At 65.5% G+C, this 17,852-nt stretch overlaps 3 protein-coding genes across 3 annotated transcripts; all 3 read right to left on the bottom strand.

Annotated features, from left to right (window-relative positions):
- Positions 1-1,029: 1,029 nt before the first annotated feature.
- LOC122154059 (PHD finger protein 7-like) lies at positions 1,030-5,570 on the bottom strand. The gene is given in 10 exon segments (XM_042799853.1): positions 1,030-1,184; positions 1,352-1,470; positions 1,622-1,735; positions 1,952-1,988; positions 1,991-2,054; positions 2,145-2,307; positions 2,523-2,651; positions 2,950-3,047; positions 3,142-3,471; positions 5,412-5,570. Coding segments are annotated over 10 exon segments (1,368 nt in total).
- A 211-nt stretch (positions 5,571-5,781) lies between these two features.
- LOC122154058 (PHD finger protein 7-like) lies at positions 5,782-9,478 on the bottom strand. Its single transcript, XM_042799852.1, has 9 exons — positions 8,912-9,478; positions 8,551-8,642; positions 8,355-8,456; positions 7,935-8,059; positions 7,557-7,719; positions 7,363-7,466; positions 7,033-7,146; positions 6,763-6,881; positions 5,782-6,596 (listed from the first exon to the last, which is right to left on the bottom strand). Exons 1-9 carry the CDS (start codon positions 8,961-8,963, stop codon positions 5,782-5,784), a joined length of 1,686 nt encoding a protein of 561 aa, XP_042655786.1. The 5' UTR covers positions 8,964-9,478.
- A 1,443-nt stretch (positions 9,479-10,921) lies between these two features.
- Positions 10,922-14,287, bottom strand: LOC122154057 (PHD finger protein 7-like). The gene is made up of 9 exons (XM_042799851.1): positions 14,053-14,287; positions 13,691-13,782; positions 13,495-13,596; positions 13,075-13,199; positions 12,697-12,859; positions 12,503-12,606; positions 12,173-12,286; positions 11,903-12,021; positions 10,922-11,736 (listed from the first exon to the last, which is right to left on the bottom strand). Exons 1-9 carry the CDS (start codon positions 14,102-14,104, stop codon positions 10,922-10,924), a joined length of 1,686 nt encoding a protein of 561 aa, XP_042655785.1. The 5' UTR covers positions 14,105-14,287.
- Between the last annotated feature and the right edge of the window lie 3,565 nt (positions 14,288-17,852).

The raw sequence follows: 17,852 nt of genomic DNA, 5'->3' as shown, positions 1-17,852 counted from the left end.
TAGCAGCACCATCTGCAGCAACCTTCATGTCACACCTCCAGAGGTGACTCTGAGGGGAACTTTGAAAGCAGAGGCGCTTTGCCGCTTGTGCGTTCGAACTTTCCCCGGGGAAGCGGAGCAGGCTGCGGGGCCAGCGAGGCCCGAAGCCCACGGCCATGGCGCTGGGCAGCCGGCCAAGGCCAGCCCGCGAGGAGGGAGGTCTGGGGAAGGTGCTGCCAAGCCCCGGGGAGAAGACAACCCTGTGGGCCCGGCGGAAGCCAACAAAGGAGCGTGGAATCTCCCAGGGCAGAGATTAACAGTCAACTTTATTGGAGCGGTGGTGGGGGATCAGGGCCAGCAGGCAGGGCCGGCGCAGGGCTGGTCGCGCGTCAGCGTCCGGGCCGGCTGTAAGGGTTCTGGGCCCGACGTCGTAAGCGGGAGCGGTCTCGTCCCCGCACGGGCCCGGGGCGGCTGGGGCGGCGGCTGCTCTGGAGCCGTGCAGAGCTGGGGGTGCTGGGGCTGCCGGTCTCGGGTACCGGGGAGCCACGGGAGCATCCCGGCACCGACTGTGCGGGGCTGCTGCTCTCAGCCCTGGGTGCTGGTGCGCGGCTCCTGCCACGGCCTCTTGTGCGCCGGCTGTAGGGCTTTTGGGCCCGACGCCGCGAGCGAGAGCGGTCTCGCACGCGGTCGGGCCCAGGTGGGCTGGAGCAGCTGCTGCTCTCAGGTGGTGGGGAGCTGCTTTGAGACGGCCCCGATGCCCCTTGGCCACCAGTGCTGCTGGGGCTGCTACTCTCCAGTTCTGTGAAGCTGGAGGAGGACCCTGATGCCGCCGTGGTGCTGGTGCTGGGGCTGCTGGACTCAGGGACAAGCGAGCTGTGGGACCGTCCCCGTGCCAACTGTCCTGGGGTGCTCCTCTCAGCCCTGCGTGCTGGTGCACTGCTCCTGCCACGGTGTCTTGTGGGCCGGCTGTAGGGTTTTTGGGCACTACGCCGTGAGCGAGCTCGGTCTCGCACACGGTCAGGCCCAGGTGGGCTGGAGCAGCTGCTGCTCTCAGGCACTGGGGAGCTTTGGGATGGCCCCGATGCCGCCTGGAGACCAGTGCTGCTGGGGCTGCTGGTCTCTGGTGCTGGAGAGCTGTGGGACTGGCCCCGATCCTGACTGGCTCTCGGTGATGGGACCCGCCACCTCCGAGCTGCCACTGGAGGCTGTAAGGGGGAGCAGGAAGGTCACGGGCACGGCCCCCCAGGCCCGCGGCAGGAGAGGCCAGAACTGTGCCCCCAGCCCCCCTGGAGCAGAGGGGCTCTGCCAAGCCCAGAATGGGCACCCGCTGCCAGGCCTCGCCCTGGGGGCACCCGGGTGCTTTGCCTCTTACCGGTGCCCAGGCCAGCACAGCTGTTGCACTCCCATCTGGCTGCGCCGGTCCCCAAGTGGGAGCATCGTCTGTGGGTGCCCTCGGCAGCGCAGGAGCAGCACAGGAGCAGTTGCCAGGGCCTGGGGAAACAAACGGGTGCGTGGCTGTGAGGACAAAGTGACCGCAGCACGGGATTGTCCGGCAGAGCTCTTGTTCTCCGTCCCTCCGCTTCGAGCCCTTGGCGAGACAGAGATCCTGGGCAGAGCCCAGGTTGCCGCTCGGGCAACTTACCCCTGTCGCTTTGTGTGCTGCCTGCCTCCTGGGCAAAGGCACTCACGGGCATCGCAGCGGCTGTGCCTCTCATTTTGTTCATCATCTGCGTGCCCATTCTCCCATGATGGCAATCTGAAGCACAAGGGAAAAATGCTGCGCCCCTGCTGCCCCGGCATAAGGCAGAGGCAGGGCGTCCCTGCTCTTCCCCCCCTGCCCGCTTTCTGACTCCTGCGTGAAGCTGAAGCCCAGGCTGAGGGGAGAGAGCGGAGGGCCGGGAGCGCAGGGGCAGTCCCTGGCACGGCACAACGCTGGCACCCTCCTGTCTGGTGGGGCGGGCAGGACACCAACCTGAATGGGATTCGGATGCCCATGGTGAGCATCTCTTGAGAAATGCACGCCTATCTCTACAGAAAGGGCACTGGAAGCAAATGCCGGCGCGCGCAGCCTGTCCCTGCAGGGGAAACATGAGGAGCAGGCGTGAGGCCTTGGTGCTGCTGGGCGCCCGCCGTGCCCCCCCCGTGGGCGAGGGAAGGGCTCCTACCTGGATGCAGGCCCTGTGGAACCAGGCGTGTTTGCACGCTGGGCACACCATGGTGCCGTAGGACTTCCTGTCCTCAACAGGGTCCAGGCAGATGAGGCAGGCAGTGTTCTCCCCCGGAGCCGCCTCCACTGCCTGCTCTGGGCGGTGCTGCCAGCAGAAGGACCTGGGGAGGCAAGAGGAAAGGGAAGGGTGAGGTGAGGAGTGTTTTGGTGGGAATGATGGGTGATAATGTGTGAAGGAATCCCACCACTCGCTCTGTCCATGACTGTCTGCTAGGAAGTGTCACTGTGGGCTTGTTTTATGTTTGCTTATTGATGCTGTCAGAAAGGGGTATAAAAAAGTGGGTGATCCTCCTGTGGGAGGGCCGGCTACCCTTACCTGTAAAGCCCACAGAACTGCATGACGCATTCCCCCTCCACGGCGCAGGGGAGGTGGAAGCTGCGGTCACAGCCCTCCTGGCAGCAGGTGATGGCGGCCCCGCTCTCGCCACAGACGAAGCAGCGCTGGAAAGAGCAGAGCAGCCCCCATCAGCGGCAGCCTCAGGGCCTCCAGAGCCAGCCCCACGCCTCCTGGGCAGGGCGCAGGATGCTGCCCCACTGACTGGGTCAGAGCCCGTGGATGCACCCGGCGCACGAGGCTCCTGTGCTGGGTCTGGGTGGAGGCTCTGTGGAGCTGCTGGGCGCGAGACTTTTGTCCCAGAGCTGCTTGGAAGGGCTGGGATTTCTTTCTTGGGGTCTGGGCTAAGCTCCCACACCGCTCCCGTGGCACCACAGATCTCCCTGAGCTTGTCCAGTCCTTACCTGCTGCTGATGCCTGCTCGACTGTATGGCGAATATCCCTCAGGGGGAATCCCATCAGGCCCACGTTGTGGGACTCTTTCTGGAAGAGGCTGTTGGCAAAAAACTGCGCAGGAAAGACAAGACAAGGAGGTGATGAGGAGGAGAGCGTGGCCGGGGCTGCCTGTCGGCAAGCTGGAGGGAGCCCCGGGGGCACTCACCAGGCAAAAGAGGTGGGCGCAGAGCCCTCGCTTCTGCAGTTTGTACCCGCAGATGTCCGGGTCAGCCTCTGCCCGGCCACACAGCATGCATGCTGGAGGGGAGAGAGCAAACGACAGCGGGAATGAGCAGCTCACCTCTGCAGGGCCGGGGCAAGCGTCCCTGAGGGCTGGCCTTGCAGGCACGGGTGTCCCAGCAGCAGGTGCCCACGGCCCAGCCTGGGCCCCGCTGGCTGCGGCACGGAGGGGCCCTGCCCCGGGGCGCTTGGGGAGCTCCTGCCTGCCCCTGCCACCGCTCTCGGCCCCACGCTGAGCGCCCCGACAGCCCCTCTGCTATGCTGCGGGAGGGATGCTTTGCTCTCACCTGGCTCCATCGAGTCGTCGGCCTCCTGCTTCCTCGCAGTCATCTCACCCATCAACAGTGAGTGCTGGGAGAGTCGCTGTCCCCGCAGTGCTGGGGTGTCTCTCCCAAGTGCTCCTCGGCTGACTCTGGGGGAGAAGCAGGGCGCGGGTCAGCTTGCAGCAGAGGCCCAGCGCCCCCCGGCACGGGGCCGCCCTCCTCCCTCGGCAGCCCCGCACGAGCCCCGTCCACCCCTGCCCTCCCCTCACCTCACCAGGTCGCACTGAGGCACAGCCTGAGCCCAGCGATGCTTTATGCAGGCTTGTCCCCCGCGGGTCACAATGGCCACAGTGACATCAGCACCGTTGGCCTGGATGCACCCCAACGACGGGCAGGGACGCCCTCAGGAACGTGCCAGCCCCTCGGAGCCGGCCGCCGCCTCACAGGGGTGGGTGCGAAGTGCCGAGGCGGGGGCCCGAGCCCTCGGCACCCCCGGGAGCGGGGCGGCTGCTCCTGCAGCCAGCGCAGAGCCGAAAGGCAGGTCCCGCGGGGCAGCCGTCGAGGGTGGCACTGTTGGCCGACCGGTGCTGGTCAGGCCGTGCGAGCCCAGGGCTGCAGCCCTGGCCCAGGCTGCGGCTCTGCTCCTGCCCTCGGCATGGGGAGCGCTGCCGGCAGGTCAGGGAAGGGGATCCTTCCTCTCTGCGCCGCAGCGCTGCGGCTGCACCTGCAGGGCTGCCGCCGGCCCTGGGCTCCCGGCTCCAGGGGACAGAAGCCACCTTGGAGCCCGGCCTGGGCTCGCACAGCCCATCCGCTCCGACGCGGCGCGTGGCCGGGGCACAGCACGGGGCCTCAGGACGGCACCTCAGCGTCGCAGGTGGCCCAACATCGTCATTCTCCCGAAGTCGTCCTTAGCGCTTTGGTGACGTGCTGCCTCCAGAAGGAAAAGCAGCGGCAGCGCGAGCTGGGGACTCACGGCGCAAACGGCCTGCCTTCCTCCGTGGCAATAAACTGCCTTTCAGAGACAGTGTGAGCCCGTCCTTGGTGGGCAGGGAAAGTGCAAATGGCCCATGGGAGGAACTCATGTCGGAGAAAGTTTGTGGAGGACTGTCTCCTGTGAGAGGGGGACCACGATGGAGAAGGAGGAACAAGTTCCGGACAGTCCCCTCACCTGAAGAGAGAAGTGGCAGCGCTGACTGCACCCCCCATTCCCTGCCCCTGCGCCACTGGGGGAGGAGGTAGAGATATCGGGAGCAGAGCTGAGCCCGGGAAGAAGGGAGGGGTGGGTGGAAGGTGTTCTCAAGATGTGGCGATGCCTCTCACTGTCCTACTCTGTTATGTGTTGTTAGTGTCTGTAATAAATGTATGTTCTTTTCTTCTTCCCCTAACGAGTCTGCCTTTTGCTCGTGATCATAAAAGGGGGATTTTTCCCCCATCCCAGTCCTATCTCAAACCCCAAGCCTGGCTCTCTGTCCCTTCTCATTGCCGGAGGGGAAGGGAGAGAGAGCTGCTGCATTGCGGTTGGCTGCGGACCAGGCCTAAACCACGACACCGTCTCGCCACAGGATACAGTGGGGCAGACTCTGCTCTGGCACACCTCCCCCCTCCTTTCTTCCTCCGTTCCCCCACTGGCCTTGGTGTTCACGCAGCTGCGGCAAGTCCTCCTCACAAGTCCCACTCCTCCTCACCAGGTCCCTTCTTAAATGCGTTATCGCAGAGGTGGAGCTGCTTGGCTCGGCCCTGCTGCAGAGGTAGGGCCTGCTTGGAGCCGGGGGAGCTTGGAGAAGCTTCTCAGAGAGGGCCAGCGCTGTCGCCCCCTCCCCTGCTACCAAAAAACCCCACCGCTCCCTCAAAGCCAGGACAAGCTGGTACAGCAGCAACCACGGTGGGCGACAGGAGCTGGAACTGGGGAAGGGCAATGCCCTTTGGCTACTACTGTAGCAGCACCATCTGCAGCAACCTTCATGTCACACCTCCAGAGGTGACTCTGAGGGGAACTTTGAAAGCAGAGGCGCTTTGCCGCTTGTGCGTTCGAACTTTCCCCGGGGAAGCGGAGCAGGCTGCGGGGCCAGCGAGGCCCGAAGCCCACGGCCATGGCGCTGGGCAGCCGGCCAAGGCCAGCCCGCGAGGAGGGAGGTCTGGGGAAGGTGCTGCCAAGCCCCGGGGAGAAGACAACCCTGTGGGCCCGGCGGAAGCCAACAAAGGAGCGTGGAATCTCCCAGGGCAGAGATTAACAGTCAACTTTATTGGAGCGGTGGTGGGGGATCAGGGCCAGCAGGCAGGGCCGGCGCAGGGCTGGTCGCGCGTCAGCGTCCGGGCCGGCTGTAAGGGTTCTGGGCCCGACGTCGTAAGCGGGAACGGTCTCGTCCCCGCACGGGCCCGGGGCGGCTGGGGCGGCGGCTGCTCTGGAGCCGTGCAGAGCTGGGGGTGCTGGGGCTGCCGGTCTCGGGTACCGGGGAGCCACGGGAGCATCCCGGCACCGACTGTGCGGGGCTGCTGCTCTCAGCCCTGGGTGCTGGTGCGCGGCTCCTGCCACGGCCTCTTGTGCGCCGGCTGTAGGGCTTTTGGGCCCGACGCCGCGAGCGAGAGCGGTCTCGCACGCGGTCGGGCCCAGGTGGGCTGGAGCAGCTGCTGCTCTCAGGTGGTGGGGAGCTGCTTTGAGACGGCCCCGATGCCCCTTGGCCACCAGTGCTGCTGGGGCTGCTACTCTCCAGTTCTGTGAAGCTGGAGGAGGACCCTGATGCCGCCGTGGTGCTGGTGCTGGGGCTGCTGGACTCAGGGACAAGCGAGCTGTGGGACCGTCCCCGTGCCAACTGTCCTGGGGTGCTCCTCTCAGCCCTGCGTGCTGGTGCACTGCTCCTGCCACGGTGTCTTGTGGGCCGGCTGTAGGGTTTTTGGGCACTACGCCGTGAGCGAGCACGGTCTCGCACACGGTCAGGCCCAGGTGGGCTGGAGCAGCTGCTGCTCTCAGGCACTGGGGAGCTTTGGGATGGCCCCGATGCCGCCTGGAGACCAGTGCTGCTGGGGCTGCTGGTCTCTGGTGCTGGAGAGCTGTGGGACGGCCCCGATCCTGACTGGCTCTCGGTGATGGGACCCGCAACCTCCGAGCTGCCACTGGAGGCTGTAAGGGGGAGCAGGAAGGTCACGGGCACGGCCCCCCAGGCCCGTGGCAGGAGAGGCCAGAGCGGTGCCCCCAGCCCCCCTGGAGCAGAGGGGCTCTGCCAAGCCCAGAATGGGCACCCGCTGCCAGGCCTCGCCTGGGGGCACCCGGGTGCTTTGCCTCTTACCGGTGCCCAGGCCAGCACAGCTGTCGCACTCCCATCTGGCCGTGCCGGTCCCCAAGTGGGAGCATCGTCTGTGGGTGCCCTCGGCAGCGCAGGAGCAGCACAGGAGCAGTTGCCAGGGCCTGGGGAAACAAACGGGTGCGTGGCTGTGAGGACAAAGTGACCGCAGCACGGGATTGTCCGGCAGAGCTCTTGTTCTCCGCCCCTCCGCTTCGAGCCCTTGGCGAGACAGAGATCCTGGGCAGAGCCCAGGTTGCCGCTCGGGCAACTTACCCCTGTCGCTTTGTGTGCTGCCTGCCTCCTGGGCAAAGGCACTCACGGGCATCGCAGCGGCTGTGCCTCTCATTTTGTTCATCATCTGCGTGCCCATTCTCCCATGATGGCAATCTGAAGCACAAGGGAAAAATGCTGCGCCCCTGCTGCCCCGGCATAAGGCAGAGGCAGGGCGTCCCTGCTCTTCCCCCCCTGCCCGCTTTCTGACTCCTGCGTGAAGCTGAAGCCCAGGCTGAGGGGAGAGAGCGGAGGGCCGGGAGCGCAGGGGCAGTCCCTGGCACGGCACAACGCTGGCACCCTCCTGTCTGGTGGGGCGGGCAGGACACCAACCTGAAGATGATTCGGATACCCATGTTGAACATCTCCATGAGAAATGCATGCTCATCTCTACAGAGAGGGCACTGGAAGAAAATGCCGGCGCACGCAGCCTGTCCCTGCAGGGGAAACATGAGGAGCAGGCGTGAGGCCTTGGTGCTGCTGAGCGCCCGCCGTGCCCCCCCCGTGGGCGAGGGAAGGGCTCCTACCTGGATGCAGGCCCTGTGGAACCAGGCGTGTTTGCACGCTGGGCACACCATGGTGCCGTAGGACTTCCTGTCCTCAACAGGGTCCAGGCAGATGAGGCAGGCAGTGTTCTCCCCCGGAGCCGCCTCCACTGCCTGCTCTGGGCGGTGCTGCCAGCAGAAGGACCTGGGGAGGCAAGAGGAAAGGGAAGGGTGAGGTGAGGAGTGTTTTGGTGGGAATGATGGGTGATAATGTGTGAAGGAATCCCACCACTCGCTCTGTCCATGACTGTCTGCTAGGAAGTGTCACTGTGGGCTTGTTTTATGTTTGCTTATTGATGCTGTCAGAAAGGGGTATAAAAAAGTGGGTGATCCTCCTGTGGGAGGGCCGGCTACCCTTACCTGTAAAGCCCAAAGTACTGCGTGACGCATTCCCCCTCCACGGCGCAGGGGAGGTGGAAGCTGCGGTCGCAGCCCTCCTGGCAGCAGGTGATGGCGGCCCCGCTCTCGCCACAGACGAAGCAGCGCTGGAAAGAGCAGAGCAGCCCCCATCAGCGGCAGCCTCAGGGCCTCCAGAGCCAGCCCCACGCCTCCGGGCAGGGCGCAGGATGCTGCCCCACTGACGGGTTAGAGCCCGCGGATGCGCCCGGCGCACGAGGCTCCTGTGCTGGGTCTGGGTGGAGGCTCTGTGGAGCTGCTGGGCGCGAGACTTTTGTCCCAGAGCTGCTTGGAAGGGCTGGGATTTCTTTCTTGGGGTCTGGGCTAAGCTCCCACACCGCTCCCGTGGCACCACAGATCTCCCTGAGCTTGTCCAATCCTTACCTGCTGTGATGCCTGCTTGACTGTATGGCGAATATCCCTCAGGGGGAATCCCATCAGGCCCACGTTGTGGGACTCTTTCTGGAAGAGGCTGTTGGCAAAAAACTGCGCAGGAAAGACAAGACAAGGAGGTGATGAGGAGGAGAGCGTGGCCGGGGCTGCCTGTCGGCAAGCTGGAGGGAGCCCCGGGGGCACTCACCAGGCAAAAGAGATGGGCGCAGAGCCCTCGCTTCTGTAGTTTGTACCCGCAGATGTCCGGGTCAGCCTCTGCCCGGCCACACAGCATGCATGCTGGAGGGGAGAGAGCAAACGACAGCGGGAATGAGCAGCTCACCTCTGCAGGGCCGGGGCAAGCGTCCCTGAGGGCTGGCCTTACAGGCACGGGTGTCCCAGCAGCAGGTGCCCACGGCCCAGCCTGGGCCCCGCTGGCTGCGGCACGGAGGGGCCCTGCCCCGGGGCGCTTGGGGAGCTCCTGCCTGCCCCTGCCACCGCTCTCGGCCCCACGCTGAGCGCCCCGACAGCCCCTCTGCTATGCTGCGGGAGGGATGCTTTGCTCTCACCTGGCTCCATCGAGTCGTCGGCCTCCTGCTTCCTCGCAGTCATCTCACCCATCAACAGTGAGTGCTGGGAGAGTCGCTGTCCCCGCAGTGCTGGGGTGTCTCTCCCAAGTGCTCCTCGGCTGACTCTGGGGGAGAAGCAGGGCGCGGGTCAGCTTGCAGCAGAGGCCCAGCGCCCCCCGGCACGGGGCCGCCCTCCTCCCTCGGCAGCCCCGCACGAGCCCCGTCCACCCCTGCCCTCCCCTCACCTCACCAGGTCGCACTGAGGCACAGCCTGAGCCCAGCGATGCTTTATGCAGGCTTGTCCCCCGCGGGTCACAATGGCCACAGTGACATCAGCACCGTTGGCCTGGATGCACCCCAACGACGGGCAGGGACGCCCTCAGGAACGTGCCAGCCCCTCGGAGCCGGCCGCCGCCTCACAGGGGTGGGTGCGAAGTGCCGAGGCGGGGGCCCGAGCCCTCGGCACCCCCGGGAGCGGGGCGGCTGCTCCTGCAGCCAGCGCAGAGCCGAAAGGCAGGTCCCGCGGGGCAGCCGTCGAGGGTGGCACTGTTGGCCGACCGGTGCTGGTCAGGCCGTGCGAGCCCAGGGCTGCAGCCCTGGCCCAGGCTGCGGCTCTGCTCCTGCCCTCGGCATGGGGAGCAGAAGGAAAAGCAGCGGCAGCGCGAGCTGGGGACTCACGGCGCGAACGGCCTGCCTTCCTCCGTGGCAATAAACTGCCTTTCAGAGACAGTGTGAGCCCGTCCTTGGTGGGCAGGGAAAGTGCAAATGGCCCATGGGAGGAACTCATGTCGGAGAAAGTTTGTGGAGGACTGTCTCCTGTGAGAGGGGGACCACGATGGAGAAGGAGGAACAAGTTCCGGACAGTCCCCTCACCGAAGAGAAGAGAAGTGGCAGCGCTGACTGCACCCCCCATTCCCTGCCCCTGCGCCACTGGGGGAGGAGGTAGAGATATCGGGAGCAGAGCTGAGCCCGGGAAGAAGGGAGGGGTGGGTGGAAGGTGTTCTCAAGATGTGGCGATGCCTCTCACTGTCCTACTCTGTTATGTGTTGTTAGTGTCTGTAATAAATGTATGTTTTTTTCTTCTTCCCCTAACGAGTCTGCCTTTTGCTCGTGATCATAAAAGGGGGATTTTTCCCCCATCCCAGTCCTATCTCAAACCCCAAGCCTGGCTCTCTGTCCCTTCTCATTGCCGGAGGGGAAGGGAGAGAGAGCTGCTGCATTGCGGTTGGCTGCGGACCAGGCCTAAACCACGACACCGTCTCGCCACAGGATACAGTGGGGCAGACTCTGCTCTGGCACACCTCCCCCCTCCTTTCTTCCTCCGTTCCCCCACTGGCCTTGGTGTTCACGCAGCTGCGGCAAGTCCTCCTCACAAGTCCCACTCCTCCTCACCAGGTCCCTTCTTAAATGCGTTATCGCAGAGGTGGAGCTGCTTGGCTCGGCCCTGCTGCAGAGGTAGGGCCTGCTTGGAGCCGGGGGAGCTTGGAGAAGCTTCTCAGAGAGGGCCAGCGCTGTCGCCCCCTCCCCTGCTACCAAAAAACCCCACCGCTCCCTCAAAGCCAGGACAAGCTGGTACAGCAGCAACCACGGTGGGCGACAGGAGCTGGAACTGGGGAAGGGCAATGCCCTTTGGCTACTACTGTAGCAGCACCATCTGCAGCAACCTTCATGTCACACCTCCAGAGGTGACTCTGAGGGGAACTTTGAAAGCAGAGGCGCTTTGCCGCTTGTGCGTTCGAACTTTCCCCGGGGAAGCGGAGCAGGCTGCGGGGCCAGCGAGGCCCGAAGCCCACGGCCATGGCGCTGGGCAGCCGGCCAAGGCCAGCCCGCGAGGAGGGAGGTCTGGGGAAGGTGCTGCCAAGCCCCGGGGAGAAGACAACCCTGTGGGCCCGGCGGAAGCCAACAAAGGAGCGTGGAATCTCCCAGGGCAGAGATTAACAGTCAACTTTATTGGAGCGGTGGTGGGGGATCAGGGCCAGCAGGCAGGGCCGGCGCAGGGCTGGTCGCGCGTCAGCGTCCGGGCCGGCTGTAAGGGTTCTGGGCCCGACGTCGTAAGCGGGAGCGGTCTCGTCCCCGCACGGGCCCGGGGCGGCTGGGGCGGCGGCTGCTCTGGAGCCGTGCAGAGCTGGGGGTGCTGGGGCTGCCGGTCTCGGGTACCGGGGAGCCACGGGAGCATCCCGGCACCGACTGTGCGGGGCTGCTGCTCTCAGCCCTGGGTGCTGGTGCGCGGCTCCTGCCACGGCCTCTTGTGCGCCGGCTGTAGGGCTTTTGGGCCCGACGCCGCGAGCGAGAGCGGTCTCGCACGCGGTCGGGCCCAGGTGGGCTGGAGCAGCTGCTGCTCTCAGGTGGTGGGGAGCTGCTTTGAGACGGCCCCGATGCCCCTTGGCCACCAGTGCTGCTGGGGCTGCTACTCTCCAGTTCTGTGAAGCTGGAGGAGGACCCTGATGCCGCCGTGGTGCTGGTGCTGGGGCTGCTGGACTCAGGGACAAGCGAGCTGTGGGACCGTCCCCGTGCCAACTGTCCTGGGGTGCTCCTCTCAGCCCTGCGTGCTGGTGCACTGCTCCTGCCACGGTGTCTTGTGGGCCGGCTGTAGGGTTTTTGGGCACTACGCCGTGAGCGAGCACGGTCTCGCACAAGGTCAGGCCCAGGTGGGCTGGAGCAGCTGCTGCTCTCAGGCACTGGGGAGCTTTGGGATGGCCCCGATGCCGCCTGGAGACCAGTGCTGCTGGGGCTGCTGGTCTCTGGTGCTGGAGAGCTGTGGGACGGCCCCGATCCTGACTGGCTCTCGGTGATGGGACCCGCAACCTCCGAGCTGCCACTGGAGGCTGTAAGGGGGAGCAGGAAGGTCACGGGCACGGACCCCCAGGCCCGTGGCAGGAGAGGCCAGAGCGGTGCCCCCAGCCCCCCTGGAGCAGAGGGGCTCTGCCAAGCCCAGAATGGGCACCCGCTGCCAGGCCTCGCCTGGGGGCACCCGGGTGCTTTGCCTCTTACCGGTGCCCAGGCCAGCACAGCTGTCGCACTCCCATCTGGCCGTGCCGGTCCCCAAGTGGGAGCATCGTCTGTGGGTGCCCTCGGCAGCGCAGGAGCAGCACAGGAGCAGTTGCCAGGGCCTGGGGAAACAAACGGGTGCGTGGCTGTGAGGACAAAGTGACCGCAGCACGGGATTGTCCGGCAGAGCTCTTGTTCTCCGCCCCTCCGCTTCGAGCCCTTGGCGAGACAGAGATCCTGGGCAGAGCCCAGGTTGCCGCTCGGGCAACTTACCCCTGTCGCTTTGTGTGCTGCCTGCCTCCTGGGCAAAGGCACTCACGGGCATCGCAGCGGCTGTGCCTCTCATTTTGTTCATCATCTGCGTGCCCATTCTCCCATGATGGCAATCTGAAGCACAAGGGAAAAATGCTGCGCCCCTGCTGCCCCGGCATAAGGCAGAGGCAGGGCGTCCCTGCTCTTCCCCCCCTGCCCGCTTTCTGACTCCTGCGTGAAGCTGAAGCCCAGGCTGAGGGGAGAGAGCGGAGGGCCGGGAGCGCAGGGGCAGTCCCTGGCACGGCACAACGCTGGCACCCTCCTGTCTGGTGGGGCGGGCAGGACACCAACCTGAAGATGATTCGGATACCCATGTTGAACATCTCCATGAGAAATGCATGCTCATCTCTACAGAGAGGGCACTGGAAGAAAATGCCGGCGCACGCAGCCTGTCCCTGCAGGGGAAACATGAGGAGCAGGCGTGAGGCCTTGGTGCTGCTGAGCGCCCGCCGTGCCCCCCCCGTGGGCGAGGGAAGGGCTCCTACCTGGATGCAGGCCCTGTGGAACCAGGCGTGTTTGCACGCTGGGCACACCATGGTGCCGTAGGACTTCCTGTCCTCAACAGGGTCCAGGCAGATGAGGCAGGCAGTGTTCTCCCCCGGAGCCGCCTCCACTGCCTGCTCTGGGCGGTGCTGCCAGCAGAAGGACCTGGGGAGGCAAGAGGAAAGGGAAGGGTGAGGTGAGGAGTGTTTTGGTGGGAATGATGGGTGATAATGTGTGAAGGAATCCCACCACTCGCTCTGTCCATGACTGTCTGCTAGGAAGTGTCACTGTGGGCTTGTTTTATGTTTGCTTATTGATGCTGTCAGAAAGGGGTATAAAAAAGTGGGTGATCCTCCTGTGGGAGGGCCGGCTACCCTTACCTGTAAAGCCCAAAGTACTGCGTGACGCATTCCCCCTCCACGGCGCAGGGGAGGTGGAAGCTGCGGTCGCAGCCCTCCTGGCAGCAGGTGATGGCGGCCCCGCTCTCGCCACAGACGAAGCAGCGCTGGAAAGAGCAGAGCAGCCCCCATCAGCGGCAGCCTCAGGGCCTCCAGAGCCAGCCCCACGCCTCCGGGCAGGGCGCAGGATGCTGCCCCACTGACGGGTTAGAGCCCGCGGATGCGCCCGGCGCACGAGGCTCCTGTGCTGGGTCTGGGTGGAGGCTCTGTGGAGCTGCTGGGCGCGAGACTTTTGTCCCAGAGCTGCTTGGAAGGGCTGGGATTTCTTTCTTGGGGTCTGGGCTAAGCTCCCACACCGCTCCCGTGGCACCACAGATCTCCCTGAGCTTGTCCAATCCTTACCTGCTGTGATGCCTGCTTGACTGTATGGCGAATATCCCTCAGGGGGAATCCCATCAGGCCCACGTTGTGGGACTCTTTCTGGAAGAGGCTGTTGGCAAAAAACTGCGCAGGAAAGACAAGACAAGGAGGTGATGAGGAGGAGAGCGTGGCCGGGGCTGCCTGTCGGCAAGCTGGAGGGAGCCCCGGGGGCACTCACCAGGCAAAAGAGATGGGCGCAGAGCCCTCGCTTCTGTAGTTTGTACCCGCAGATGTCCGGGTCAGCCTCTGCCCGGCCACACAGCATGCATGCTGGAGGGGAGAGAGCAAACGACAGCGGGAATGAGCAGCTCACCTCTGCAGGGCCGGGGCAAGCGTCCCTGAGGGCTGGCCTTACAGGCACGGGTGTCCCAGCAGCAGGTGCCCACGGCCCAGCCTGGGCCCCGCTGGCTGCGGCACGGAGGGGCCCTGCCCCGGGGCGCTTGGGGAGCTTCCTGCCTGCCCCTGCCACCGCTCTCGGCCCCACGCTGAGCGCCCCGACAGCCCCTCTGCTATGCTGCGGGAGGGATGCTTTGCTCTCACCTGGCTCCATCGAGTCGTCGGCCTCCTGCTTCCTCGCAGTCATCTCACCCATCAACAGTGAGTGCTGGGAGAGTCGCTGTCCCCGCAGTGCTGGGGTGTCTCTCCCAAGTGCTCCTCGGCTGACTCTGGGGGAGAAGCAGGGCGCGGGTCAGCTTGCAGCAGAGGCCCAGCGCCCCCCGGCACGGGGCCGCCCTCCTCCCTCGGCAGCCCCGCACGAGCCCCGTCCACCCCTGCCCTCCCCTCACCTCACCAGGTCGCAGCTGAGGCACAGCCTGAGCCCAGCGATGCTTTATGCAGGCTTGTCCCCCGCGGGTCACAATGGCCACAGTGACATCAGCACCGTTGGCCTGGATGCACCCCAACGACGGGCAGGGACGCCCTCAGGAACGTGCCAGCCCCTCGGAGCCGGCCGCCGCCTCACAGGGGTGGGTGCGAAGTGCCGAGGCGGGGGCCCGAGCCCTCGGCACCCCCGGGAGCGGGGCGGCTGCTCCTGCAGCCAGCGCAGAGCCGAAAGGCAGGTCCCGCGGGGCAGCCGTCGAGGCTGGCACTGTTGGCCGACCGGTGCTGGTCAGGCCGTGCGAGCCCAGGGCTGCAGCCCTGGCCCAGGCTGCGGCTCTGCTCCTGCCCTCGGCATGGGGAGCGCTGCCGGCAGGTCAGGGAAGGGGATCCTTCCTCTCTGCGCCGCAGCGCTGCGGCTGCACCTGCAGGGCTGCCGCCGGCCCTGGGCTCCCGGCTCCAGGGGACAGAAGCCACCTTGGAGCCCGGCCTGGGCTCGCACAGCCCATCCGCTCCGACGCGGCGCGTGGCCGGGGCACAGCACGGGGCCTCAGGACGGCACCTCAGTGTCGCAGGTGGCCCAACATCGTCATTCTCCCGAAGTCGTCCTTAGCGCTTTGGTGACGTGCTGCCTCCAGAAGGAAAAGCAGCGGCAGCGCGAGCTGGGGACTCACGGCGCAAACGGCCTGCCTTCCTCCGTGGCAATAAACTGCCTTTCAGAGACAGTGTGAGCCCGTCCTTGGTGGGCAGGGAAAGTGCAAATGGCCCATGGGAGGAACTCATGTCGGAGAAAGTTTGTGGAGGACTGTCTCCTGTGAGAGGGGGACCACGATGGAGAAGGAGGAACAAGTTCCGGACAGTCCCCTCACCGAAGAGAAGAGAAGTGGCAGCGCTGACTGCACCCCCCATTCCCTGCCCCTGCGCCACTGGGGGAGGAGGTAGAGATATCGGGAGCAGAGCTGAGCCCGGGAAGAAGGGAGGGGTGGGTGGAAGGTGTTCTCAAGATGTGGCGATGCCTCTCACTGTCCTACTCTGTTATGTGTTGTTAGTGTCTGTAATAAATGTATGTTTTTTTCTTCTTCCCCTAACGAGGCTGCCTTTTGCTCGTGATCATAAAAGGGGGATTTTTCCCCCATCCCAGTCCTATCTCAAACCCCAAGCCTGGCTCTCTGTCCCTTCTCATTGCCGGAGGGGAAGGGAGAGAGAGCTGCTGCATTGCGGTTGGCTGCGGACCAGGCCTAAACCACGACACCGTCTCGCCACAGGATACAGTGGGGCAGACTCTGCTCTGGCACACCTCCCCCCTCCTTTCTTCCTCCGTTCCCCCACTGGCCTTGGTGTTCACGCAGCTGCGGCAAGTCCTCCTCACAAGTCCCACTCCTCCTCACCAGGTCCCTTCTTAAATGCGTTATCGCAGAGGTGGAGCTGCTTGGCTCGGCCCTGCTGCAGAGGTAGGGCCTGCTTGGAGCCGGGGGAGCTTGGAGAAGCTTCTCAGAGAGGGCCAGCGCTGTCGCCCCCTCCCCTGCTACCAAAAAACCCCACCGCTCCCTCAAAGCCAGGACAAGCTGGTACAGCAGCAACCACGGTGGGCGACAGGAGCTGGAACTGGGGAAGGGCAATGCCCTTTGGCTACTACTGTAGCAGCACCATCTGCAGCAACCTTCATGTCACACCTCCAGAGGTGACTCTGAGGGGAACTTTGAAAGCAGAGGCGCTTTGCCGCTTGTGCGTTCGAACTTTCCCCGGGGAAGCGGAGCAGGCTGCGGGGCCAGCGAGGCCCGAAGCCCACGGCCATGGCGCTGGGCAGCCGGCCAAGGCCAGCCCGCGAGGAGGGAGGTCTGGGGAAGGTGCTGCCAAGCCCCGGGGAGAAGACAACCCTGTGGGCCCGGCGGAAGCCAACAAAGGAGCGTGGAATCTCCCAGGGCAGAGATTAACAGTCAACTTTATTGGAGCGGTGGTGGGGGATCAGGGCCAGCAGGCAGGGCCGGCGCAGGGCTGGTCGCGCGTCAGCGTCCGGGCCGGCTGTAAGGGTTCTGGGCCCGACGTCGTAAGCGGGAGCGGTCTCGTCCCCGCACGGGCCCGGGGCGGCTGGGGCGGCGGCTGCTCTGGAGCCGTGCAGAGCTGGGGGTGCTGGGGCTGCCGGTCTCGGGTACCGGGGAGCCACGGGAGCATCCCGGCACCGACTGTGCGGGGCTGCTGCTCTCAGCCCTGGGTGCTGGTGCGCGGCTCCTGCCACGGCCTCTTGTGCGCCGGCTGTAGGGCTTTTGGGCCCGACGCCGCGAGCGAGAGCGGTCTCGCACGCGGTCGGGCCCAGGTGGGCTGGAGCAGCTGCTGCTCTCAGGTGGTGGGGAGCTGCTTTGAGACGGCCCCGATGCCCCTTGGCCACCAGTGCTGCTGGGGCTGCTACTCTCCAGTTCTGTGAAGCTGGAGGAGGACCCTGATGCCGCCGTGGTGCTGGTGCTGGGGCTGCTGGACTCAGGGGACAAGCGAGCTGTGGGACCGTCCCCGTGCCAACTGTCCTGGGGTGCTCCTCTCAGCCCTGCGTGCTGGTGCACTGCTCCTGCCACGGTGTCTTGTGGGCCGGCTGTAGGGTTTTTGGGCACTACGCCGTGAGCGAGCACGGTCTCGCACACGGTCAGGCCCAGGTGGGCTGGAGCAGCTGCTGCTCTCAGGCACTGGGGAGCTTTGGGATGGCCCCGATGCCGCCTGGAGACCAGTGCTGCTGGGGCTGCTGGTCTCTGGTGCTGGAGAGCTGTGGGACGGCCCCGATCCTGACTGGCTCTCGGTGATGGGACCCGCAACCTCCGAGCTGCCACTGGAGGCTGTAAGGGGGAGCAGGAAGGTCACGGGCACGGACCCCCAGGCCCGTGGCAGGAGAGGCCAGAGCGGTGCCCCCAGCCCCCCTGGAGCAGAGGGGCTCTGCCAAGCCCAGAATGGGCACCCGCTGCCAGGCCTCGCCTGGGGGCACCCGGGTGCTTTGCCTCTTACCGGTGCCCAGGCCAGCACAGCTGTCGCACTCCCATCTGGCCGTGCCGGTCCCCAAGTGGGAGCATCGTCTGTGGGTGCCCTCGGCAGCGCAGGAGCAGCACAGGAGCAGTTGCCAGGGCCTGGGGAAACAAACGGGTGCGTGGCTGTGAGGACAAAGTGACCGCAGCACGGGATTGTCCGGCAGAGCTCTTGTTCTCCGCCCCTCCGCTTCGAGCCCTTGGCGAGACAGAGATCCTGGGCAGAGCCCAGGTTGCCGCTCGGGCAACTTACCCCTGTCGCTTTGTGTGCTGCCTGCCTCCTGGGCAAAGGCACTCACGGGCATCGCAGCGGCTGTGCCTCTCATTTTGTTCATCATCTGCGTGCCCATTCTCCCATGATGGCAATCTGAAGCACAAGGGAAAAATGCTGCGCCCCTGCTGCCCCGGCATAAGGCAGAGGCAGGGCGTCCCTGCTCTTCCCCCCCTGCCCGCTTTCTGACTCCTGCGTGAAGCTGAAGCCCAGGCTGAGGGGAGAGAGCGGAGGGCCGGGAGCGCAGG

The sequence above is a fragment of the Tyto alba genome, unplaced genomic scaffold, assembly GCF_018691265.1.
Source record: "Tyto alba isolate M040663 unplaced genomic scaffold, T.alba_DEE_v4.0 Super-Scaffold_3, whole genome shotgun sequence".
NCBI lineage: Eukaryota > Metazoa > Chordata > Aves > Strigiformes > Tytonidae > Tyto > Tyto alba.
The sequence above is the reverse complement of the archived record's forward strand: the minus strand, read 5'-3'. Positions and strand labels throughout refer to the sequence as shown.

Coding starts and splice junctions, on each gene's coding strand:
- LOC122154058 (XM_042799852.1), bottom strand. CDS start 8,963: ATGGGTGAGATGACTGCGAGGAAGCAGGAGGCCGACGACTCGATGGAG. Junction 7,720..7,934: donor CAGTACTTTGGGCTTTACAG/GTAAGGGTAGCC, acceptor TTGCCTCCCCAG/GTCCTTCTGCTGGCAGCACC. Junction 6,882..7,032: donor CAGCACACAAAGCGACAGGG/GTAAGTTGCCCG, acceptor TTGTTTCCCCAG/GCCCTGGCAACTGCTCCTGT.
- LOC122154057 (XM_042799851.1), bottom strand. CDS start 14,104: ATGGGTGAGATGACTGCGAGGAAGCAGGAGGCCGACGACTCGATGGAG. Junction 12,860..13,074: donor CAGTACTTTGGGCTTTACAG/GTAAGGGTAGCC, acceptor TTGCCTCCCCAG/GTCCTTCTGCTGGCAGCACC. Junction 12,287..12,502: donor GGTATCCGAATCATCTTCAG/GTTGGTGTCCTG, acceptor CTTGTGCTTCAG/ATTGCCATCATGGGAGAATG.